Source organism: Symphodus melops, assembly GCF_947650265.1.
Source record: "Symphodus melops genome assembly, chromosome: 13".
In the NCBI taxonomy this organism is placed as follows: domain Eukaryota; kingdom Metazoa; phylum Chordata; class Actinopteri; order Labriformes; family Labridae; genus Symphodus; species Symphodus melops.
This window is the reverse complement of record NC_136703.1, coordinates 23,212,009-23,236,005: the sequence shown is the minus strand read 5'-3', so window position 1 is coordinate 23,236,005 and position 23,997 is coordinate 23,212,009. Positions and strand designations below refer to the sequence as shown.

At 41.1% G+C, this 23,997-nt stretch overlaps 3 protein-coding genes across 8 annotated transcripts in view; 2 read left to right on the top strand and 1 right to left on the bottom strand.

Annotated features, from left to right (window-relative positions):
• Nucleotides 1–7,327, top strand: part of hspg2 (heparan sulfate proteoglycan 2) — a 96,832-nt gene extending 89,505 nt beyond the window's left edge. For 2 of the 3 annotated variants that reach the window (XM_079359219.1, XM_079359218.1), the window contains 4 exons: nt 715–785; nt 873–956; nt 4,123–4,226; nt 4,649–7,327. In XM_079359219.1, the coding sequence (XP_079215345.1) occupies nt 715–785; nt 873–956; nt 4,123–4,226; nt 4,649–4,821 (432 nt within the window). In that variant the 3' untranslated portion in view covers nt 4,822–7,327. Of the gene's footprint in view, nt 1–385; nt 434–714; nt 786–872; nt 957–4,122; nt 4,227–4,648 lie in introns of all 3 variants that reach the window. The other variant, XM_079359217.1, reaches the window with a different exon arrangement.
• Nucleotides 7,328–10,332: 3,005 nt separating this feature from the next.
• On the top strand, nt 10,333–20,425 carry tmem269 (transmembrane protein 269). 4 transcript variants are annotated; one of them, XM_079358831.1, is made up of 8 exons: nt 10,333–10,436; nt 10,550–10,620; nt 12,335–12,380; nt 14,937–15,084; nt 15,720–15,817; nt 17,381–17,524; nt 17,611–17,811; nt 18,606–20,425. In XM_079358831.1, exons 3-8 carry the CDS (start codon nt 12,356–12,358, stop codon nt 18,713–18,715), a joined length of 726 nt encoding a protein of 241 aa, XP_079214957.1. In that variant the 5' UTR covers nt 10,333–10,436; nt 10,550–10,620; nt 12,335–12,355; the 3' UTR covers nt 18,716–20,425. The 4 variants fall into 4 exon arrangements, with proteins under 4 accessions (XP_079214957.1, XP_079214955.1, XP_079214956.1 ...); XM_079358829.1 differs by having other exon boundaries at nt 10,334–10,436; nt 13,554–15,084; XM_079358832.1 differs by adding an exon at nt 13,554–13,603 and having other exon boundaries at nt 10,370–10,620.
• Nucleotides 20,418–23,869, bottom strand: LOC306834257 (tyrosine-protein kinase STYK1; the record flags this gene model as incomplete). The annotated part of the gene is made up of 9 exons (XM_079360091.1): nt 23,521–23,869; nt 23,047–23,190; nt 22,708–22,908; nt 22,082–22,260; nt 21,904–21,987; nt 21,502–21,722; nt 21,327–21,367; nt 21,135–21,231; nt 20,418–20,643 (listed from the first exon to the last, which is right to left on the bottom strand). Exons 1-9 carry the CDS (start codon nt 23,570–23,572, stop codon nt 20,418–20,420), a joined length of 1,245 nt encoding a protein of 414 aa, XP_079216217.1. The 5' UTR covers nt 23,573–23,869.
• Between the last annotated feature and the right edge of the window lie 128 nt (nt 23,870–23,997).

Below are 23,997 nucleotides of genomic sequence, written 5' to 3'. Positions count from 1 at the left end.
TGGTTTTTATCACCACCTTCAAACCTGCCACTCACATCTTTCCCATGCGTCTTTTTATTGTCACCCTAACTTTGCGATTGCACTCTCAGCACTCCTAATGATCTCCATTTTCTCACCTGTAAAGACATTAAAGTCATTCGTGTTTTCCTACGTTGTTTTTTTATTAACATATAACCTATAAATACATCACTTACAGAGTATTGCATTGTCATTCATTTCAGTGTTTCACTGGCTGATGAGCAGCATCCATCATCACATTGTCTCAGTCATACTTGTTTCACTGAGTCTGTAACATTGTTTGGCATGTTGTCTGCGAGCCGAGCTCCACCTGACATCACTAAATAAATGCATGTTGCTTCTCTAACACACCCTCCATTTTCCTCAGGAGACCAATGGCGCACGCAATTTGCGAAAGGTGCATGCTAGTAAAAAGGTATCCACTCAAGCACGAGACACTCCTTATTCGTTTGGCATGTTTCATTACATATCTGTTCCACTTTACATACTCGTATGGCAACAAATATATGGCTAAAATGTAAAAAAAAAAAAAAACTCTTGGCGAAAGTGAAAGCTCTTATTTATTGGCTTCTTTTGTCACATCTTTAGGAAGTGTTCGAAGATTTCAACACATTGTGTTAGATAAATGGTCAGTGGTCGCAGTGTTTTGTCACAGAGCCTCCTCTTCCTCTGCTGACGATTAATATGTATTCCCAGGAACACGGAGAACACGGCAGAGGAAAGGACTTCATTAGCCTCGGCTTACAGAATGGACACCTTGTTTTCAGGTGACTCAGCCGTGTGACCCTGAAGTTTTCTTACAACTATAATTCTGTTTAAATTAATTCTGTGCTCATGATTTGTGTGACAACCAGCTACCAGTTGGGCAGCGGAGAGGCAGAAATCTTGTCCAGGAAGTCCATAAATGATGGGAGATGGCATAGGGTGACAGCAGTCAGGTATGATTGCATATTATAACTTGTAATTCTAATTTCACTGTGTATGTTCATGAGTGTGAGTGAGTGACTGAATGCTAAGAGGCTGAGACAAGATCAAGACATGAAGAGATTTAGACCCAGACCAAGGCAGGATGAGACCGAGATGAGACAAGACTAAAACCATCAAGTGTCACTAATTTTACCATAACACTGGGAAAATTGCAGCCCTAACCAGGGGATACAAATCAAACTACAAATGGAATAAACCTGTTTTTTTGTTTAATATAGGAGCTTTAAACTTCTTATTGCAATAATAACTTGGAAAAATAGCCTTTCAGTGGTGCTCTCGACCGGTCTTGGGAGTCTTGAGTCTTCACGAAAAGACTCAAGTACTCAAGTATCTCAAGTACTACAACGCTGACTCACACATCAGGGACACAACTCACAGTGATTACAATGTTCTGTTTTTTTAACTTCAGATATGATTTAAGATTGTTGTGGAATTTTTTCCATTACCAAAGAGTGAAAATAAAGAGTGAGTCTTGACGAGTAATACGGAGAGAAAGGGTTAACAAAGAGGTTGAGACCATTTTTATTTTTATTTTTTTTTACATGTACACTGATTGAGATTGAACACCAAAATCATTAGTCGGTGCAGTAATGGTGTGAGGATCACGAAGAACATAAAAACTTCTGTCCTATTCTTACCCCGGGGGTAAGATTCAAAGTCTGAGTCATTTCTTTTGCAGTGAAAAGCTTGAGTGTGGTTGTTTTTCCAGTATAACAGTTTTGAAAACCATTATGTTGTTGCAGAGGAGGCCTGAGTGACGGTTAAAGGCTTCCGTCAGGCATTGCAGGAAATCAGCAGCTTGCTTCTCCGGGCGCTGCATAACACTCCTGATAGCGCCGGTATCAGTGTTTCTGAAGAATTCCTCTCTCAGGTCTCGGGTCAGAGTAGCAACAGCAGCTTTGTATTCCAGTGTCTGTGTTATTCCTATCTGGATGCTTTGCTCTTTGGTATGGAGCTGGCAATGTTAGGGCTGTCATAACGTTGCGATGTGGAGAATCGTTAGCTGGGCCCTGTTGACTACTTTTTTTTTTTTTTTTTTCATATACTTTATTAATCCCGCGAGGGGAAATTCGGTTTTCACTCTGCATTTAATGGAGAGGTCTCAGAGTGAGGGGGCTGCCCACAGAGGGTGCCCCAGAGCGGTTGTTGGGGTTCGGTGCCTTGCTCAAGGGCACCTCGGCAGTGCTCAGGAAGTGGACTGGCACCTCTCCAGCTACCAGACCAATTTCCGGACTTGGTCCGTGCCGGAACTTGAACCGGCGACCCTCCGGTTCCCAACCCAAGTCCCTACAGACTGAGCTACTGCCGCCCCTAAAGCTACTGCCGCCCCCCCCACGGGGAGGAGGCTGGTCTTGAATTTCCCTAGGGATCAATAAAGTATCTATCTATCTATCTATCTATCTATCTGTCTGTCTGTCTGTCTGTCTGTCTGTCTGTCTGTCTGTCTGTCTGTCTGTCTGTCTGTCTGTCTGTCTGTCTGTCTGTCTGTCTGTCTGTCTGTCTGTCTGTCTGTCTGTCTGTCTGTCTGTCTGTCTGTCTGTCTGTCTGGTTCCGGCTGTTCTGGTTCCAGTGGTGGCAGGGACATGGGGGGGTAGGAGTCCAGGTCCGAGTCTGTCACCCTGAGGGCCTGCAATAGTGCCTGCAATGGGGCATAAGGAGACAGACGTGAGGTATCACTAGACCTATATGGAGGTGGGCTGAACTGGTTTTTTCTTCCAGTTACATCCCCACTTTAAACTCGTCCCTCTGACATTCTTTTACATGACCTTTTTTCTCTCTCTCTTTTGCAGCGAGAGTCTCACTGCAGTCTTCCACATTCTCGTGCATTTGCAATGACTCCCATATCTTTCCAAATCTTTCGTAACTTTCACCTTTACCTTTTTTTGAAAAATTTATTTGTACTGTATTTATTATTTGTATTTTATTTATTATTTTAACTGATTTAAGCTCAATGAACCTCCCTCTGGAAATCCATGTTCATTCATCCACTCATTCAGACATTCGAACATTTTTCACCGTATTTGTTTTTTTGTTTTTTTCCTGTTTTTTCTTTTTTTCCCCCATAATATTACACACTGGACTGTCGGGGAAAAGGACATGACCCTTACTGGATCCGGACCCCATTTTAACAGTCAAGACGTCTCTTGCTGGATTTCCTAATTTTATCGTGCCGAAACACTAAGGGCACTGAGTCTCCAAGGAAAACTTCCCGATTTCTTGCTTTTATAGTGCTGAAATTTTAAGAACACCCGTCAGTCCCTTTCCCAGAGAGTCTGTAATTATAATTTGAAAAGTATCTCACCCAGTATTCTCTCGGATCAAGTCCGTTGGATCCGGGCAGCTGTAGACGCAGGAAAGGAGATTCTGGCTCCCCCAGTTAATCAGGTGGATTGAGTTTTTTTTTTCCTCAAGCTGGCGCCAAGCACCGTTCACCAGTTTTCCTCGTGTATCAGCTTGCTGGATCTTGCCGACAACGCCAAATTGTTGTGGAATTTTTACCATTGCCAAAGAGTGAAAATAAAGAGTGAGAAGATCTATTCAGAAAAGAACACCAGGATCGATCTGGTCTCAATGAACATTAATTCGAAAGCAAGATAAGCGTTCGAAGACCCCTCTCTCACACGGTGAGGAGAGAAAGAGGCCCAGAGAAAAGGCAAACATGAAAACTTATACATTTCCATCACACTACACAGAGCACTTCCCCATCACGCCACATAGAGACACTGCCCACCTGGCAGGGCACCATCTATCCCCTAGTGTGAGAAAAGAGACTACATGACTATTTACCATCTCCCAAGGCTGAGAAGGAGCTGGAGTCCAGTGAGAGAGAGCCTGGTTGACTCTTCCCACATGTACAGAGTGTGAGAAACAGAATAAAGGGAGAGAAATGATGGAAAACAAAACATCCAATATGCTGTGCATGTAGTGTTCTAAAACATTTCAGATACATTTTATATGACAGATTCTATGAGACCTTCGTACAACGCATATAGTACACATGGAGTAAAATTTTCCATAACAAGATGCACCTGACATTTTCATAATGTCGTTCATGTCCATGATCACCTGAGAACCTGAGAACAAGCACGTCTCCTCTTGTTTATCTTGTTCTTGCAGAACTGGGAAAGATGGATACATCCAGGTTGATGGAGAAGCTGCACTGCATGGACAGTCTAAAGGCAGGAGCCTCATGGTCAACACTAAAGGAAGTATATACCTTGGTGAGTGCACCGAAAGTATGGAGTCCCTGAAGTGACAAAAATGTTCAATGGATGATTGATCATAGCAGATTAATCATCAAAATGGTTGATAAAAACACATTTAAATACATTACCCTGAGCAGTGATTAATCAAGCTGAAGCTTTTTCATCAAGCTTATGTGAATTTATTTTTGAGACATATTTCTCGCAGACACAGGCCTGGAATTACACGCACACAAACATGAAATGTGGACATGCATTAGTGGAGAGATGTCAGAGAGAGGGTGGGGCTGCTTGACAGGGAGCACGTCAGAACTGTTATTGATTTGGCGCCTCTTCAGCAACCTAACGAACCTTCCAGACTTTGGGAAACAACGTTTGAGTACGTGAATCCAAACGTCCAAAGAGGAAGTCTTTCACTGTTGTACTTTCTCATGTGACAGGTGGCGCCCCGGACATGGTGGCTATGACGGGAGGGAAGTTTTCGTCCGGAATGACGGGCTGCGTTAGGAACCTGACACTGCTGAACGCCCGGCCGGGACAGCAGCCCGCCCAGGCCATCGACCTGCAAGCCCACGCAGCCTTAGGCATCAACGTGCAGCCATGCTTTTCATAGATCTCTGCATTAAAACACACACACACACACACACAGACTTTGGAGTGATGTCATAGACACACACACACACACACACAGCAGACTCACACACAAACAAAAAGGCTGACACAAACGTGGTGCTTTGCTGCAACCAAAAAAACAAACAAAAAACAACAACATGACACAACAGGATACGTTTCTCTGTGTGCAGTAAAACCAAAAAAGAGAAAATTGAAACCATATTAACAAGTCTTCTCTTCGTCTTTGTTGTATTGTCAATGAAGGACTATTAACACAGGAGAACCCGTACAGTTTACATACTTCCAGAAGTAGTTTTAGCCATGAGAAGAGTAAGAGTTCAACATATTAGGCCTTCTACGATGGGTCAGATCCTATGGAGTTGGAGATGTTTTTACAGCACTGAATTTTTATTTATATACATATGAATATATATATATTATATTTGTGGGGGAAAACATGCAAACTAACCATAACAGCTCTTCTACTTTCCTAGAGTTTATTCTGGGTTCTAATACTGTGTGTCCGGGGCTTTTTAACAGGCCTAACTGTATTAATACTTGAAGATGTTTCGGCCTTCTTTCTTCACTTCTGTAGAGGAACTTTCTTTCTTTCTTTTTTTTTTTTTTTTTGCACGAGCATGCTAGCTAGTTTTTTTTTGTTGTTTTTTTTGGGAGAAGAGCACACACGGTCACGGTCACAGGCAGCTTCGACTCACAACTCAGGTCGTCAAATACAAAGGTAATAAGAGTCAGATGTAACACGCTGAACTCGGATGTTTTTTTTTTTTTTAATTTAGCAAGTAATTCACAGCTCTTTTGTGTCTTTTGTGTCTGTTTTCTTTTATTAAAAAAATAAAAGAAACTTTGGTGCTAACGTCAAACATGAAGAAACAGCACGTGCTCTCTGTTACATTGTAGAATTGTTTCTTTTAGTCGTTTGGTTAGTTAGATTGAAAACAAAAGTCTGAATAGTGTCCACTTGTGTACGTTTTCTGGGATGCATGGTATTTGAGGTTGATTTCATATGAATACGGCATGATTTTTTTCGCCTTATTGTGACTGAGTAGATCTCAAAAAGAGCAGATTCAAAGAGTAGAAAGGGTGTATTTTTCATGTGTGTGAAGGTGAATATTGTTTGTATGCGTTTAAACTATCTGCCAGTCAGGTAGATGCATCTTTCACATGAGAATGAAGTGTGTATGCTACTAGATTTGTGAACTGCATGTCTTAGTCCCTTTTATTTGTCACAGATCACTCTACTTTAAGGCCCAGGATGGAGCCAGGTGTGTGCGTCCTGTGTGTGTTTGTCTCCTCACAGATATCCTCAGGAGGGTTCAACCTAGAACTGCCTCCAAATGTTACTTAATTTTCAGGTTTTCTAGCTTTAGCAACAATACAATAAGCTATAAAACCCTGAAGGCTCTGTGGTTCTGTGGGTCGTGTTCTCCGCAGTGTTCAGCAGTATTTGGGACAGTGTTTGGTTCTTCATCATGCAGTGGAAGCCTCCTGCAGGTGCCGTGACCATTAGTGTAGCTCTATGAAAGCATGCTCGCCAACCTTTAGTCCACCACACTACCAAAACTGTAAAGGCACGATCACTTTTGGGGGGGGGGGGGGGGGTCACAAACCTTTTCTTTCTTATTTTTCTAAGCTTAAATATTTGTATTAATATCCTTAGAGTTGCTTCATTTTTATTTGTTTTTTTTTCTTTTCCATCATTTCAAGGCATAATTCTGCTGTTTTAGAGCAACCACACATGCTTGCTTTTTTTTTTCTTTACCTCTGGTTGTTGTGTATTGCCTCCCACATCTCCCCTTGTTTTTCCCCTCATGTTTGAGTTACAGGTCTTCAGAAATCCCCAATAAAGATCCATTAAAGGTTCACATGTAGCTGACTGGAACGGTTTAAAAAAAAAAATGGTTACAAACTGGTCTTATTATTCACTCGATAAAAAAAGTCTTAGGCTGCAAATAGATGTAAATGTACACAGAAAGGTTTCATCGTGTTTGTGCAGAGGTGATCAGCAACTGCTCGAGTCCCGATGTAGGACGCCGAAGCAGTGTGTGCGCGGGCCCCTCGTCGGGCTCCTTTTGTGTGTTTCTGCTCTTGAATGATTGTATTTTTAATTTCGTGTCACGAGTGCTCAACCCATTTGGGTTTTCAAGACGCCAGAAATACACAAGTAAATAACTGATTTAGTTTCTCAAATATACACTGAACGTTCTTTCCCCAATGTCAAGAAACTGACACTGCTTTTGAAATGATGTTTTACCATTGCAAAAAAATGAAAAAGTGCACTTTTACTGATGATGGGAACTTTTATTTTTAAGAACTGTTTCACTTCTGACTGGCAGGAGAAAAAAAAAAAAAAAAGCAGATCAATGAACAAAATTGTACCACATGAAATATTGTCCATGTCAGGGCGGCCTGACATCCATTTCCACTGTGTAAAAGATGCTCCCCTTTGCCCCCTGTGTTTCTTAATTAAAAACAAAATTCATGTGCTATTTGTAATATTGTGACGTTTCTTCTTTCACTTTTCTACTGCTGTTTCCAACTCTACTGTGTCCTGGGATGCTTCCTTTGGATGGAGCCATTTAACCAAATCAAGTCATTCTTGATAACTCTAAACTTTAATCCCTTAATCCTGAAAAGGAAACAATACGGCATCCATTAAAACGTGAAGATAAAATGTCCATTATACAGATTACATTAATATCAGACATCAATAAATAAAACCCGTAAAGGTTGGGAATCGCAGAGTAACTCAACGATATGATAGTCACTCGCTGGCCACTTTATCAGGAACAGCTGTTTAACTGCTCCTCAGTAGCATCTCGGTGCATTTAGGCATGAAGACATGGTCAAGACGATCTGCTGAAGTTCAAACCGAGCATCAGAAAGGGGGAGAAAGGTGATTTATGTGACTTCGAACGTGGCACGGTTGTTGGTGTCAGACGGGCTAGTCTAGCATCTGCTAATCTGCTGTATTGTTTCAAAATAAAAGCTCAAAAAAAGATTCAAACATGATACGAATTATGATTTTGGATTCAATTTAAAAGGAAACGCCCTGTTATCCACTTCAGGGTTGTAGTAGATGAACCCATGGTGTGACCCAACAAGTTTCAAGACATTCTGAAGTTTAGTTTCAAAATAAAAGCCTGTCAAAGTGCCAAATAAGAGACATATTACATATGATTTTGGATTCAATTTACAAGAGAACGCTCTGTTATCACAGACTAATTCCACATCAGGGTTATAGTACACGAAATCTCTTTCGGACGGAGCGCAAACACGATCAGGAGCAAAAACACCTGGGTTACACCCTCCCCCTTTAGATCATGCACGTACCTGTTGCATGGTTTGTGGTTAAAAATGTTTGAACAACCGAAATTAATGGATTGCCCAGTACGAATACTCGACGCTGCCGAGTTGAACGTTTTGGCACTACGTCACCTTCCTCAGTGTCATTGGAAGCAGGGGCGGACTGCTGATTGAATTGACTCAGGGCCGTCATCTCTCAGAGGTACTTCAGCATCAGGCAAGTTTTCTTCCGGCATATTGGCAGGTATTTCTTCAACAGGTAAGACATCTTTTTCCCCAGGTAGGTTCACAGGTTCAGGTAAGTGATTCCCAGGATCTTCATCACCATTCTCTCTCTCTCTCTTCCTTCTTCCACAGACATGTCTAATTCACTACTGGATGTCAGTGAGTTCTCAACTGCGGCTGACTCAGGCTCTTCAGTTTCAGGCAAGTAGGTGTCCTGTGTTACTACAGTTGAAGGTCTTTCAGCAGGAAGTTGTGAAAAGGTTGGATTAGCGTCACGTGCAGTAGATGGAAAAGCAGACCCAACAGTGTTACTGATACTCGGTACTATTACTTACTACTAATTTCAAAATAAAACCATGCAACAGGTACGTGCATGATCTAAAGGGGGGAGGGTGTAACCCAGGTGTTTTTGCTCCTGATCGTCTTTGCGCTCCGTCTGAAAGAGATTTCGTGTACTATAACCCTGATGTGGAATTAGTCTGTGATAACAGAGCGTTCTCCTGTCAATTGAATCCAAAATCATATATAATATGTCTCATATTTGACAGTTTGACAGTCTTTTATTTTGAAACTATACATCAGAATGTCTTGATACTTATTGGGTCACACCATAGGGTCATCTACTACAACCCTGAAGTGGAATTGGTCTTTGATAACAGGGCGTTCTCTTGTAAATTGAATCCAAAATCATACGTAATATGTCTCATATTTGGCACTTTGACAGGCTTTTATTTTGAAACTATACATCAGAATGTCTTGAAACTTGTTGGGTCACACCATGGGTTCATCTACTATAACCCTGAAGTGGATAACAGGGCGTTTCCTTTTAAATTTAATCCAAAATCATAATTCGTATCATGTTTTAATCTTTTTTGAGCTTTTATTTTGAAACAATACAGTGGAAAAAAATTCATATTTCTGGGTGGCAATGAGGCGGCGTACATCTCCCATTACCCTATTGTGAAATGTGTGTACGGAAACAGGGCCTTGTTAGAAATTCCAATAAAAATACTATTGGTTTAACTGAGACGCGATTACCGTAAAGCATCTATTCTCACGTTCAGCAAAAAACTGTCGGCTGGCTTGACTGTCGTTCACGAAGTGTCGGCTGGCTTGACCGCAGTGAAACAACCGAGGTGTGCAGAATAGCATCTCTGAACGCACAACACGTCAAATGTTGAAGCAGATGGGCTACAGCAGGGGTGTCCAAAGTGCGGCCCGGGGGCCATTTGTGGCCCTTGAGTGGATTTTTTTGTGGCCCTTGACTTCAAATCGAAGAATTAGAAGATTTTGGCCCCAGGCCTCATCAGATGGCATATTTCGTTCTTTTTTTCTTTTTCATGTTAGCGAGGGAGACCTATAAAAGCCTGACTATTCTTTCCAAAAAATGAGAACACAACAGTTTCCCACTGCAATTAATTATTGTGTACTTACATAATTTTTTGAAGAGGTCAAAATACAAAAAGTTCCTTCCAATATTTAAAAAAAACAAAACCCTGTGGCCCGTGAGCGATTCTAACGCGACAATTTTGACCCGCAAGAAAAAACGTTTGGACACCACTGGGCTACAGCATCAGAAGACCACACCTATACAGTAAACTGACTCACAAACATTGGACAATACAGGATTGGAAATATGTTGCCTGGTCTGATGAGTCACGGCATTCAGATGCTAGAGTCAGAATTTGGTGTAAACGACATAAAAAGCATTAGGAACCATCCTGCCTTGTGTCAATGCTGGTGGTGTAATGGCTTCAAACTAAGCTAACCTGTTTTGGATTTAGATTTATCATCCACACATATAGTGCGGTATTTCCAAGTGTTCTGCTTTTCCTTAAAATAATGATAAACATGCAGTCTTTCGGTTTTTAAATCGACATAGACCCGCAGACTGTTGCATTTACCTCATGGACTCTCTTCCCATTTGCCGCCGTTCATTTAGATGAGACGTTGTCATTCAGAGAGGGGGCGGGGCCGGCATCGATTGGGAAAAGTACCCGTATCTTGTCCCTCTTGTTCGGTTTATTCTAGGTCTTTATAAGGACGCACTGTGCATTTGGCAGGCAGGTAAATGCTCTTATGTTCTGTTTGAGTGAGCGAGACAAGACGACAAAGATAAATATTTCTGAGTGAATGACGGAAAGAAAAAATATCTATATATATATTTATATTGTGTGTAGGCTTCGTACGTGTTTAATCAAGTCTATCACTGGAATTTTCTGGAACTTGTAGTCTTTGGAGGTCCCATCAGGTAAGATGAGATTGCATTTTGTGTGTTTGGTACATATATGCCAAAGTGAAAAAAAAATGAGTAAGCCTCCGTGTTTAGAGTAAAATAGGTTTCATGTGTTGCGTTTTTTTGCTCCGTTTTTTTTGTGACGCAGTTGCACCGTTTTTTTCCCTTTGTGTTTTTTAGTCTTAGTCTTTTATTCAGAAATCTTGTGCGTTTGAAATCTTGATAATGGATTATTTGTCCTTAATTTTATTCCCGTGTTGGTGATTTTGCACAGAGGGATATTCAGTCCTGCAGTTATTGTATGTGCAGGAGGAGGCAGAGCTGAGGACAGTGTGACGCATTAAACCTCAGTACTAACATAAGAGGTTTACAAGGCATTGTCACGAATTATCTAGAAAGTTTGAGGAGCACAAAGAAACCCCCATTGCTGGAAAAAGTCGGATAGTTTCCTATGTAGGGTAAATATGGGTTAAGTGGGACAGTTTAGACTAATCATATTAATCTTTAGCCTACACGTCAATACTGAAATACACAACTAAAAACTCAGATGTGAATAAAAAATAACATTTCTGTGGGTATGGCATCACTTCCTGGGAAGTGGCACAAAATATTTAACAAGTTAGCGGTGAACCAGCGATGGATGACGGAACACACCTGACTTTGGACATATGATGCATTCAGGTGGTGTCGTTTTTCCGAGTTGTTTAATACACAAGAACACCTGCTCAAGACCGAATAACTCAAAACAGAATTCAGTGGCCGACTTGTCACATGTGGGAATAAATATGTTAATTTCATCATTGTATTTATTAATTTACATATCACATATTAACTCTTTATTGGAATGTATGCCTTGATCTTTCCCGCTGCATCAACACTGAAATCACGTAAACCCAACTCCTAAACTTGGACCACCTAAGCAGCACATTAATGCAGCATAAGTCTCATAAACCCAGAGTCAGGTACCAAGTTATGATAGGCAAGTCTCAAGTGGAGTCCAAAATCCTAACCTGTGAATTTTGAGGGAGAGAGAGAGAATGCCAGGTTGGCAATGGTTGTTTATTTTTCTGTTGAATATGCTGTTCAGTCAGACCCTGGCTTGGTCTCCATGTTTTCTACATTGCTTCCTTTGGCTCTACACCCTGTTGTGTATGTTCGTCTTATAGGCGGGGGCTGATACATGTTCTCTGCCTGTGTGTTTGCAATAAGTGCCTCAGTTTACCAATCAAAGGTGTCCCACTTTGCCATTTGTCCAAGAGACGTTTTTGTTCAGGGTCAATATGCGTTTGAGGAAGTATTATCCATCCTCTGTTTAATATCTCTCTCCTGTTTATCATCTGTATAGCAGAGCTTTTAAACAATTTACAATAATAGAAGATGAGGGGCATTGGCAAATAAATCAAAATTGAAATTGACACAAACGGCACTTGTTTGTGTCACTTTACCCAAATTCACCCTACAGTGTATGAATTGCACGTCGTGGAGGCTTTCAATGGCGAAAAAGAGATAGAAAAGAAGGAATCAAGAGGGGTAACTATAGCACAGGATTCCCAATATTTGTTGATTAAAATGAAAAAAAATCCAGCCAAATTAATGCACGGCCATGGCTGGTTTTGTTTGTCAGTTCGTCAAAATGTATTTCACATACTTTTACTGTTCATTACATGCAGTTTGATTTCATGACAGGAAGCTTTTGTATTATTAATCTCCTGTTGTTTATTTTTTGCAGCTTAGTCAGCTAGAGAAAATCATGATCCTCCTCAGTTCATCTTCCGGTAGGTTCTTGTTCCTTCATCTCCTTTCTTAATCTGTATTAATGTACCTCTAAATAAACAAGGGTGGCAGAGATTAGAGCCCAGGTCTGCTGGGATCGGATTAGACAGAACAACAACTTTAATGAGCTGATTGATCTGTTTTGTTTTTTTCATGTTTGATGTATTTTATAATCAGAATACAGTCATATCTGGTATAAATCTTTTACATTTTATCAATGAGGTTACTTCAGATAATCCCCGTCATAAACTGTTTCCCTGGTTTTTGAGTCTTTATAATAGTCAGCATACATGGAACCCAACATTGCAGGATAACAAATACATTCCCATCATGCTTTGAACTTCGAGAAAAATCCAGACAATTTGTGACCTGCTTGAAATTGACAGTGCGTCTAGCCCTTTGGCCAGGCGATGAACCCCCGCAGACTGTGTGTCTGTTATTCATTACCAGCAAGGAAAATGCATCAGATCATGAACGTTGTCATTGGCTTAGGGTAAAACAAAAAAATTGCTGTGTAAATATATCTTGCAGAGGTGCTGCTTATCAACAGGCAAGACAGGCAACTACCCCAGTAGGGGGCTCCCAAGGGCTTACAACCATGAAACCTCAACAGGGGCTCAAAGTGTCCAAAGTTTGCAATGTAGGAAGTAGTAGTAGGAAACCTCCCTAAGGGGCCCCGTCTGATGGCACTCAGCTGAGCATTATTACTGTAAATACCAAAGTGTGTCAGTGACAGTCTCGAAGAGGAATTATCCGTCTGGGTGAGAAAAAAAAAGCAAGCAAGAGTAAGTGGAGCGGATAATGACAAGTACAAAAGGAAATGACTGAATGCTCTTTTTCATAGAGCGCTATTTTTAAACCTATACATGATTTTATTGTTTTGATATTTAAATTTAGTAAAAACTATGAAATGTTAATTTTGAAAAATCTTATTTTTAAATAAAATAATAGGGATAAATGCTGCTTTGAGGGGCCCCCTGTACAATTTTGCCTTGTGCCCCATCAGCCTCTAAAATAGACAAGGGGCCCACAGTTATCTTTAGTGATATGTTTTCCCCTGAACATGTATAAGATATGATTTGAATGCCAGGTAGTGAGTAAAAAGGCATGCTGTTACGTAAACATTTAAGTGTTTGTTGGCTTGTTGCTGTGTCTGATGCGCTGTTTTCTTTCAGATGAAGAGTCTCTTGAACTCGCCTGGCTTTGGAATCACACCAAGTTCAGGGTGAAAAAACACTTTAAGGGTTGCTATACTGCAACATTTAAAACAGACAAAACATTACAATTGTGCAGGTCTTTTTTTTCTGTGCATTCTGTCTTGGACAGTACTATGACATGAGAGAAAGTAAATAAGGAGGCAGACAAACCAAAACAAACAAATCCGTCTTTGTTTGGCTTCGTTCAGAAACGTCACAGCTCCGTGGGGACGGACGCTGTGTTTGGCTGGAGCGACGCACTCTCAGCGGTCACTTTATGTTGCTGACTTAGATTAAAACACCAAACGACTGCCTGCAATTGGAGCAATCATATGGCCCAACAAAGCCATCCCTATTGGCATTATCCGCCTATGTTTTTGGTGTTTGCATATTAAATGCATTTTCTAAAAAATAGGAGACAGGAAAGTATATATATATATAAATCCACAGTTGTATTTCTTGATGTGCTAAGCTAACAGGCTAATTGATCTCACGTCTGGTATGTGTCAATGCATTAGGTACAACTCACTTTAGCCAGTGCTGTTTGTATTAGAAAACCCTACAGTATGTTCATAGCAGCCCCCCCCCCCCTCCCCCCCACACACATCAGTGTTTATTTCCCCCCTGATGAAATCACACGAGTGCTAACACTTCACAATGTATCCTTTTACACTATCTATTTTTGGCATGCTTCTTTTGGCAAATATTTGATGATTACTGTATATGAGTAGAACTGTAATGCATGCTATTCTGGCCATTTTTCCATAACAGCTAAAAGATGTCAAATGTGTTTGACAGACATAAAGTAATGCTACAAAGTAGGGTGAACTATATTTTTGCATGCTTAACGCTGCAAACCTTTGTTTGAATTCTGAATGTACAGTAACAAAAATGCATTTTAGTGATCTGAAAGTGGATGAATGTATCATAAGCTCGGCCTTGGTCCTATAAACGTACGTCTTGGTAAGTGATTCTTCTTTACATGAGACGGGAGAAGCAATTCAAAATGTGTTGTTTTTTTCATTAATAAGGTAAAACAGTAGAAAGAAACGTATGAAATGCTACATTATTCTACTGTATGGATTCCATCTACATTGCAGTAAAATATTATTCAGTCATGATGACTGATAGGAATTTAAATCAATTGCACATTTTTCTCTCTCACACACACACACACACTGTGCTTTGATCCAAAGTAGGATAAAATCAGTAATCTATTCCCATTCACAACCATTGATCAAAAGGCCAGCAGGTAAAGTCACCAGAACATTGTAGGGTTTTAGCCTTTAGCTTCTTAAACCACAGTGGAGGATGCGTACCTAACCAACATGTGTATTATCTCCTGCTGTTGTTTGGTCTCAGGTCTTTTCCACTGCACAGGAAAGCTCTTTCTGAGTGATCAGTCCACAGGACTCCAGATCAAGGAGTTTGCACGTAAAAATGCCGCTAACGCTTTGTCAATCGCCAACATGGTCATGGGCATGACCTCCATTCTCAGCAGCCTCAACGGGTGAGTGAACACACCATTAATGTATTTCACCATCTGAAACGTTAGTGTGCCTAATCAATGGCTTGGAAAAAATCTATACCTTGGTGGCACACAGTTGAGTAACCACTGAGGCTCCAAAATGTCAAAACACAAATATATTAAATGAAATGCCTTTTTTAAGTCTAAAGCTGGCTCCATCATTTTCAGAATCGATTTTGAAAAGGTGGCAAACAACTGCCACTTGAAGTAACAATTTCACAGTGACGATTCCACAGACACGAGATCTCACAGAAACTTGGTGATCAAACATAAGTTAACATGGAAGACAGTGTTGTCAGCTGGCTGCCCTCTTTCGGGATGTCTTGCGCTTGGCTCGAGTTGGCACAGTTTGTCAGTGACCCTTCCTGTTCTGTCACTGTTAAAGGTTATTGCAGCTCGATTTGGGACCATCAATATAGGAGAAGCTCCAACTTGATGGGGAGATGTAAAATAATTGTATCGACAACACACACTTGAGGATTATTTGGACGAATAATTGGTTGTGACACTTTCTAGTTTTATCGCTTTTTAATTGGTGGAAAATGGCAACAACCCCACCTTCTGTACTGGGTAGCCATCGTTCAACAGCCAAACCAAACGCTGCTACTTTTGAACAGGCACCACCATGCTGCATGTTGGCTCGTCCTGATTGGCTACCTGTTGGACTTGGCAGATGGAGCAGTTGCCAGGCGACTTGATGCGTGCTCTGCACTGGGTAAGTGGACTGTTTTGGTCAATAGCTCTTACCAGAGATAAACATTAACAGGATTGTTGGCAGGGCTCACCGCATAGACCTTTGTCTGAACTTGCTCATTTGGCAACACAAAGTCAGAAACAAAGGGGACCAGTGAAAGGAAACTCTGCAGCTGAAAGATGCTGGATGGTCTCACAAAACCCCCCAAAGAAATAATCAGACATGTTTTATGTTGTTCCATCTGATATTTATCAAATCAGCCACAGCTTTCTCGTCCTCTTAAAACCAAGCAAAAGCTGGATCCACAATAGACTTAACCATGATATGGATAGCAAAGCAAAATGTTACCATTCATGAAGCTATTAAAAACATCCTTCTTTTCCCTCCCCGATACTGACGTGCATGAATCAAACATACTGTTCATGGCCGCACCTTTTTTCAACTAGATTTTGAAGACTTATCATTTTTGAGACTCAACTTTGATAAATGCATTTTTTTTTCAAGCTGAATTTCTGTCTCATTTTTGTATCACAATAATGTAGTGAAATAAATAAAGGTAAAATAAATAGGCTGTGTTGAAGTGTTTTCCAGCAGGAAAGTTCAAACTTTGTGCGTAGCCTAAAATAGCTCACAGGTGCATCGCAATACATCACTGGCTGCACATTTCAGAGGGCTTTTGTGTCCCAGCGTGTTTTTTTCTGCATGACTTTGCAGGTGGATGTTGTTTTGCCCCCCTCAATGTATTTTTGTCAAATGAACAATCACTTTCTGATTAAGCAGCCTAATGCCACAGGATCACACTCCAATTGTCTATTTTATCCCATCGCTTTAGGTTCTCAGCATACCTGAAATTGCTTAAATTGTTGACCCTGGGCTGTGGAATTCCACCTCGTTCATTTTAGCCGTGGCCTGGATCCCATCGTTCTCGTGAAAACATGCTCCGTGTTCCTGAGGGATAAAGGGACATTGCAGCGGAGAATGTTGTTTATAGAATGGGCTGACGCTGAAATTTCCACTTGGAGATTTTTTTGCGCTTGCACAATACCCACTGTCACATGTCCGTAACACTGGCAGTGACAGTGCTGGAGATGATAATGTATCTACTCTGGCTTTGATGGAATGTAAACTCACAACAAAGGCGCCATGGGGGATTGAAATGATTCTAATAATAGGACAGTTTGCACATTCAAACATTGGTAGAGTCCATCAGAAATACAATCCACATCACCTTCAGAGAGCCACATTTATCAATCAGTCTAATTCATCTGCAGATCTCCAAATCACAACACACATTGTAAAACTCCTTAAAGGTAAATGTAGACTGTTCTCTCATTACTCAAACAGAGACTTTACTCAATCCACCAATGAGTGAACGGCTAAAAGACCTAAACTGGGAGAAGATTTTGCAGGAGAGGGGCCTAATAGTTTAAGGATTATCCCTTACAAGTCCCATACTACTTCTGCAGACTTTAGGGACCACTGGCATGCCTCTATTCTGCCAACACAATGTTATAGTGGGTTTATGGTGCCTGACCATCACCAGCTTAGTATGTGATGATTCACATTTTTCTTATTCATGTTCAGGGGCAAAGCTGGATGACTTTGCTGACTTCACGACCTTCGGAATTGCCACGTCATTGCTGCTGAGGACAAGTGACCTGCTCGACAACATCCTGTGCGTGTGCTATGTCCTGTCTGTGTTTGTCCGCCTCTGTTTCTTCTCAAGTGGTGAGTTCCAAAGTGAAGTGTTATGTGAATTTTCTGTTGTATGGTGTTTAATTCACATAAAAAATGATTTCTTGATTGGTCCGTAGGAATACCATTCATGTACCGCGGCCTGCCCTGCATCTACTCCTCGGCCATCTTGTCCAGTGCCTCTCTGCTGTCAGGGGGAAACCTTGCCTTATTGCGGGTCATTGCAGTGGTTATGATTCCCTTTATGATCAGTCCGAACTTTTATCCCCATGACAGAGTGCTGGAGTCCCAGGCTTGGAAGAAAGTAGTCTATGCTGGAGGTAAAACCATTTGAACAATCCTGTTTTCATACCCATCTTTTCTGACAAGGAACAGCGTAGCTATCAAGAATAAGAATTTACGAAGAGCGCTGATAGTTCAGGTGGAGATTCCTGCCATAAAGGTTTCTCTAAATGAGTTTTCAGAGACATCATCTTTTGGTGGTAAGGGTTTTTAACTGTTTACATAGTTTCTCTTTTCCGTGCCAAAGCTTTGACTTGTACATTTCTGCCAACATGCCAATGAAATGGAAATTGAGGGAGTTGCTGTTTTTGGTGGTTTTGGTGGCATTTGAGTTACCAAGCTAATTCAGGCCAGCTGTCTCAATGTGAGGGGTCATAAACTATTTCCAAATGGACAATCATGCTAGCATGATTTCTCTCGAGTCTGTAATGTTTGTTGATCATCCTACCATCCTCCTTTTTCCTCAATGGAAATCTCTATGCAGACACTTATCGATATGAGACTTCTTCACTTTTTGTGCAATGTAGTGATCAATGAAAATAGCCTAAATGTAGTAAGCTACTCTTGCCTTGTTGCTGTAGCTTGGCTTGCTCCATTTCACCAGTGGTTAGCTTTAGTGTAGTGAAGCTTCAGTTCATGTAATGTAACGTAACTAGCAGCTTCGCTCACTATATATTACAAGTAGCCTGCCCATGGTCATTGGAAACATGTATGTATCATATGTTGGCAGATGTCAAATCACTGCATTGCTATATGGCTGTTGAGTAAGTCATTATGAAATCTTCACAAAGAGGTTTGTAAATCATGTGTTCTTTTTTTCTTGTGTTTCCAGGAGTCATCATGGTGTTCTGCTCTTCCTTCCCCCCTGCTTGTGTGTATTACCTGCTGTGGTCTGTCTCCTACCTCTTGTTCCCAACATCCATTTGGAACAGAAAAGTATAGAAAGGGGATGAGAGCTTTGTCTGAAACACCCTGAAAAGGTTACCTCTGGCCCATCTGGGTAAAGGATGCTTCAGACGGTTGCTGCTCTCTTCTGCTTTGGAGGATTTAAGCTGAAACACCGGTGAACATTGCTCCCAGAAACCCAGACAGAGGAGTGAGGATTGAGTGGAGCATTTTAGTGTTGCTGTTTAGGATTATTCTCCATGCAAGTCTAGTCTGTGTTGCAGTTTCACTAATTCAAGATGGCTTGTTCTAAACACTGAATTTTCATCAAAATGTAGTCCTTTCTTCAAATCCAATCTTAAAACCAACCAACCAATAAATTCTCACCAGACTATATATAGTTATAGTTCTTATGAAATAACTGCTTGGATTCCTCTTTGTTTCTAATTTGGATTTTAAATTTTTGGGGGGATAATCATGTGGGAAGTGATCACTGTCATTTAAAGTTCTGTTTGAGTCATATAGTTAGGTCTTTAAATGATGACTTTTCAACATCAAAAGTTCAATGTCACTAACACAGTAATGGCAGTCACGCAACACTACGACCAGTTTAGTGTAAACATGTCCAGACATTTCGGTCAGGATGCCGGCTTCCTCCTAACCCCGCATTGCTGGAGCTTTTCTTTAAAGCAAATCACTGCAGCAAAATGTCCAAACGTAATGCATGAAATAAAGACTGCTGTTGTTGGATCATCAATTTGAATGTAGCCGAAAATAAGCTCAATAAAAAAACATCGACTTAGCCACTTCTGGCTTCTGTGAATAAGGGACTTCATTTAGTATTTTAGATTGTTAACCTTTTACCAAGCTGTAAAAAAAAGAAGAAAAAAGGAGTGATCGAGTTTCATATATCTATAATTTTATTAAGTCTTGCTATGAGTTTGTCCCTGTTTTAAGAGGCATTGCAGTTCAAATAGACAACACTAGAATAACACCCTATGTCATTATCCTCTGACTTGTGCAGTAGTTGACCTCGGTGACTAAGGTGGACCCAAATGTAAAGGGATGCTTCCACTACTCAATATACCGCAGCATTATTTCATTTTGTGCTCTGATTTGTGTGTAATTGTCCTTTGAAAACGGCACACCCTGAGCTGTAAACATCAGCTCGGTTAAGGTTGTGGTTTACTGCCACCTAGTGATTAAACATGACACATCGCTGCAGCAAATGTGTTGTATTGTACTTTATGTTGGCTGTGTCCACAAATGCACCACTATACTTCTTCAAAAAGGGCAAGACAGGTTAAAGTGTGTTTGCACTTTAAGTACGGCCAGTATTCACTCTTTTTGTCGACAAGCACTTTGATCATGGACACCTCGTCTCTTATGTGAACATACTGTACATATTTGAAGCCTCTGTAAGCTACACGCAGTGTTAGAAGTGTATCAGGCTCCCTTAAAGAAACATGATGGAGCAGGAATTCATAGATGATAAAAAAAAAAGAGACATTACTTATAGCTCTGATAAAGACTCAAGAGCAGAGGTAATAAAAATGCATTGAACTTTTTTTTTTAGAAACAGTTTTCTACAGCACTGAACATTGTGTGGGTGTGTTGGTTTTCAGTCACGGTAATGGATGCATGCTAACAGCTTTACAGATAAAGTACACACTGTAAGGATGGAAGTCTGAAGATATCAATGAATAAAATGATCTGTGTTAACAAGTCTGTACCTTTTTTGACAATAAATAAGTGATTATTAAACAACTCTCTCTTTGATTATGTGACCCACGTTTGACTCTAAAGAGTATAACAGGGATGGCAGCCCTGCATCCCTGTTATACTCCGATACATCGATCACCTCAGGCACACTAATGTCTTCGGTGGCAGCTAGATACAGAGAGGAATCCAGCAGCTTTATGATTGCAGAAAAAGGAGGGCGGTCTTTAAAGCACCACATCCAACAGTACTTCATCAGATCATACCTGAAAGCACACAAAAGTTATTTAAAACGCATCAATAAACAAAACAAAAACGTTCTCAGCATAGGTGCTGGATTAAAGACAATCGTTGTGCTGTTACATTCAAGGCTACAACAAGTAGCTAGTTAGCTTCCACGCACATTCCAAAAAGCAGAGAAAAAAGTTTGACTATGCTGGTAGGGACATGTGAAGTATTTATACAAAGGTTTTAGTAAAGAATTACCGTAAGTTCGCTTTACAAAAGGCTTTAAAGTTGTATAAACTACTACTCACTTTCTATCCGTCTGTATCTTCAAGTTTGATACAACACCACAACATGCCCCCCCCCCCTTCAAAAGTGTGATCAATCCAAAAGGTGCAATGAAATATTTGGGGTGTGTTGATTGCAAAGGCTCACAAGGCAATACTATCGTGATCAATCGTGCAGCCCTACTGCTCGCCATGTGGCCCTCTTTCTTACTAAGTGTGGCCCTCTTTCTTACAAGTGTACTTACAAGGGTCCTCCACAGCTCGCTGGTCTCTTCATTCGATAAGACCTCTGCAGTTTTGGAAGCACAGACAGAGGATCCAGCTCAGGGTATGGAGGGGAACCTGGGATATAAAACAACACATTTTTGAATGTTACACAGGACTCTAACGGTAACGTGCTGCAGAAACATGTTAATTTACTGAACCTGCAACTTTACCTAAGGTGATCAGTTCATACAGTAATATTCCAAATGACCACCTGCAGAGGAAAGGACAATGTGAGCCTTTTTAAATGGCACATGTAAAACGTATTAGTCATGCAAAAGCAAAAAGAGATTACATTGTTTAGGCCTGCCTGCTTTTCATTTTTCTCAGACATAACTCTGCCCTTACACGTCGCTCCTGTCGATGCAGAGCTGCATGGTGAGCCTCTCCGGAGCCTGCCATTTGAGAGGCACTGCTGCTGCCCTCTGCCTAAACGCTGCTGGATCCCTGCTGCGTCCTTCAAAGGCCACCCCGAGCCCAGACACCCGAGCAGAGAGGCCCGGGCCAATTAAGATGTTCCTGGCAGCAACATCGCCGTGCACCAGCCTGTGCTCCGACATCAGGTAATCCTGAGGGAGAGAGGAGCCAATTACAGCCAAACAAATCAATCTGTGGCTGAAAGTCTCATTTAAATTCAAGGGACGCCACGCCTTTTCCCCAAAGTACACAAGAAGTGGTACACAGAATGACATCTCTTGATTAACATGGATTTTTGTTTTGTGAATTATCCTTGACGAAAAAGGGACCTACCAGACCAGCTGCAACCTGCTTGGCCACAAGATACACTGACCTCTCAGAGAAGTTTAGACATGGATCCTCACTGTTTGAATCCCTCTGGAGGGAAAAACAATCCCCTGTTAACGCATTACATTTAGCATCTTTGCATCATCAATCATACAATCAACTAAAATGTTTAAAAAATCATTACATTTCGGAGTGACCAAAGAAGGTGGAGGAGGTTCCCTGGGCTGTATGCCTCTAAGATTAGACACACTGGCAGACATTTGGTCTGACAGTACAGCATCCGCACCACGTTTTCATGTTTACACACTGTGGCGTGGAAGAGGACCCACTCCAAATCTTTCCCTTCAGGCTGGTTGGATCCATCTGTGTGGTGTTAACAGAGGGTTAGAACAGACCTGTGCAGTTAGTGGCCCGGCTCGCCCTTAAAAGACTTCAGTCTGGTTCTTAAAAGACTTCAGTCTGGTTCTTAAAAGACTTCAGTCTGGTTCTTAAAAGACTTCAGTCTGGTTCTTAAAAGACTAAATTATTTATAAAAAGTACAAATACAGAACACTGTATAGCCTAGTTGTGAGGATGTGCACCCACTGTACAGAGGCACTCGTCCTCGTTGCATATTAATGGTGTCTTGTAAGTCTGTTTTTCAAAACTATATATAGGCCTGTGTTAAAATAATAACAAATAGAGAGATTAAGAAACCTCTTGTATGTTTTAATTTCAAGTCTGTCTTGCCTCTCTCTCCCCTTGAAAACACTTTTGAACCCTTATCTAACGTCAGACTTCCTCAGCCTGGCCTTATTGTGCCACATTTACCTCGGAGGAACTTCACCACCACAGCAGAAGAGGCTCCATCTCTCTTCTTCAGCAGACCCTTACAAATGGGGCCGAGGCGGCCTGTCTGCCAAAACTCCAGTCCCTCGAGGACACACTCCTCGGGGATTTCCCAGGGCGACAAAGCTGCCTGGGCTTTTGGAGTGCTTACAGAAGGTGCAGTCGGAGACGCGCTCTGCTGGCCTGCGAAACAAACACACAACAAATGATGCAGTTTGTTCTTTTGGAGCTCGAGATGTATCAAAGACGAAAAAAAAAAGAATGTTCATCGTCACATTTTTCTGGCAAGCTTATTGGACTCACAGTTAGTGCAATTCATACCGTTTGTGAAATTCACTAAGTTGCTCTGTCGTCTTTGTTTGCTCTTGTGCAGACTGCAGAAAATCAGAACCACCACTAAAACTGTGCTCAGAGCCAACAGACAGGGGATGATGATCACAGCGAGAGGACCTGAAGCCTCCTCAGCTAAACAAGGAGTGAAAGGACCAGTCAAGTAAAGTCACATTCACTTGTAAAGCACATTAAAAAAACAGCAGCTGACTGAAGGGCTGTATAATGAATAAACAAACAATCCATAAGAGTTACAACAGCTATAAGAATACAGAGAGAGAAACAAAGAGAGAAACTGCCTCTGCAGGACCAGAGGACTCACATGGTAACATGTAAAAGTACGTTTTGAGGCAGGACTTTGCAAAGACAACATTTGGGCCAGACCTGGCAGTTTATGAATTATAAAACTAAAGAAGATCAGCAATGACGTCAATTTTGCAATGCAACAAATGTCATGCAACTTACTGCACATCGAGAGATGGGTGTCGTTCCTACATCCATGAGAAACAGCTGACATTTCTCACACATGAGGAGGAACGTCAGCTCATTACAACAGATGAGTGGCACAAGTCGATGACATATAACCCTGTGTAAAAAGAAATACTGAACCTCTTATCATAGAAATGTTCAATTTCTAATGTGCAATAGAAAAAGAAATTGCAAAACAAGGCTGTTATTATCACCTGTTTTAGAAAATATCCTCAACTCGGACTGCCTTCGAGGCCACTGACCGGAGAGCTGAAGGTTTACTGAATGTTAATCTTTAACAAATCACCAGACATGGTCTCCATAACAGACGACACACTCACCCACTGCCTCAACACTTCAACTGTTTATGTGTTATATTGTTTGTGTTTGGGTCACTTATTGGAAATCTGCCAGCAGGTGATTATTACACAATAATGAGCAAAAAAAAATTTGTAAAATGAAGACAGTAGATAA

Bases quoted from the DNA above. Each gene is read 5' to 3' on its own strand.
- tmem269 (XM_079358829.1), top strand. From the start codon at position 14,903: ATGTGTATTATCTCCTGCTGTTGTTTGGTCTCAGGTCTTTTCCACTGC. The intron at 15,085-15,719 runs GTGAGTGAACAC...ACTTTTGAACAG, and splicing joins ATTCTCAGCAGCCTCAACGG to GCACCACCATGCTGCATGTT. The intron at 15,818-17,380 runs GTAAGTGGACTG...ATTCATGTTCAG, and splicing joins TGATGCGTGCTCTGCACTGG to GGGCAAAGCTGGATGACTTT.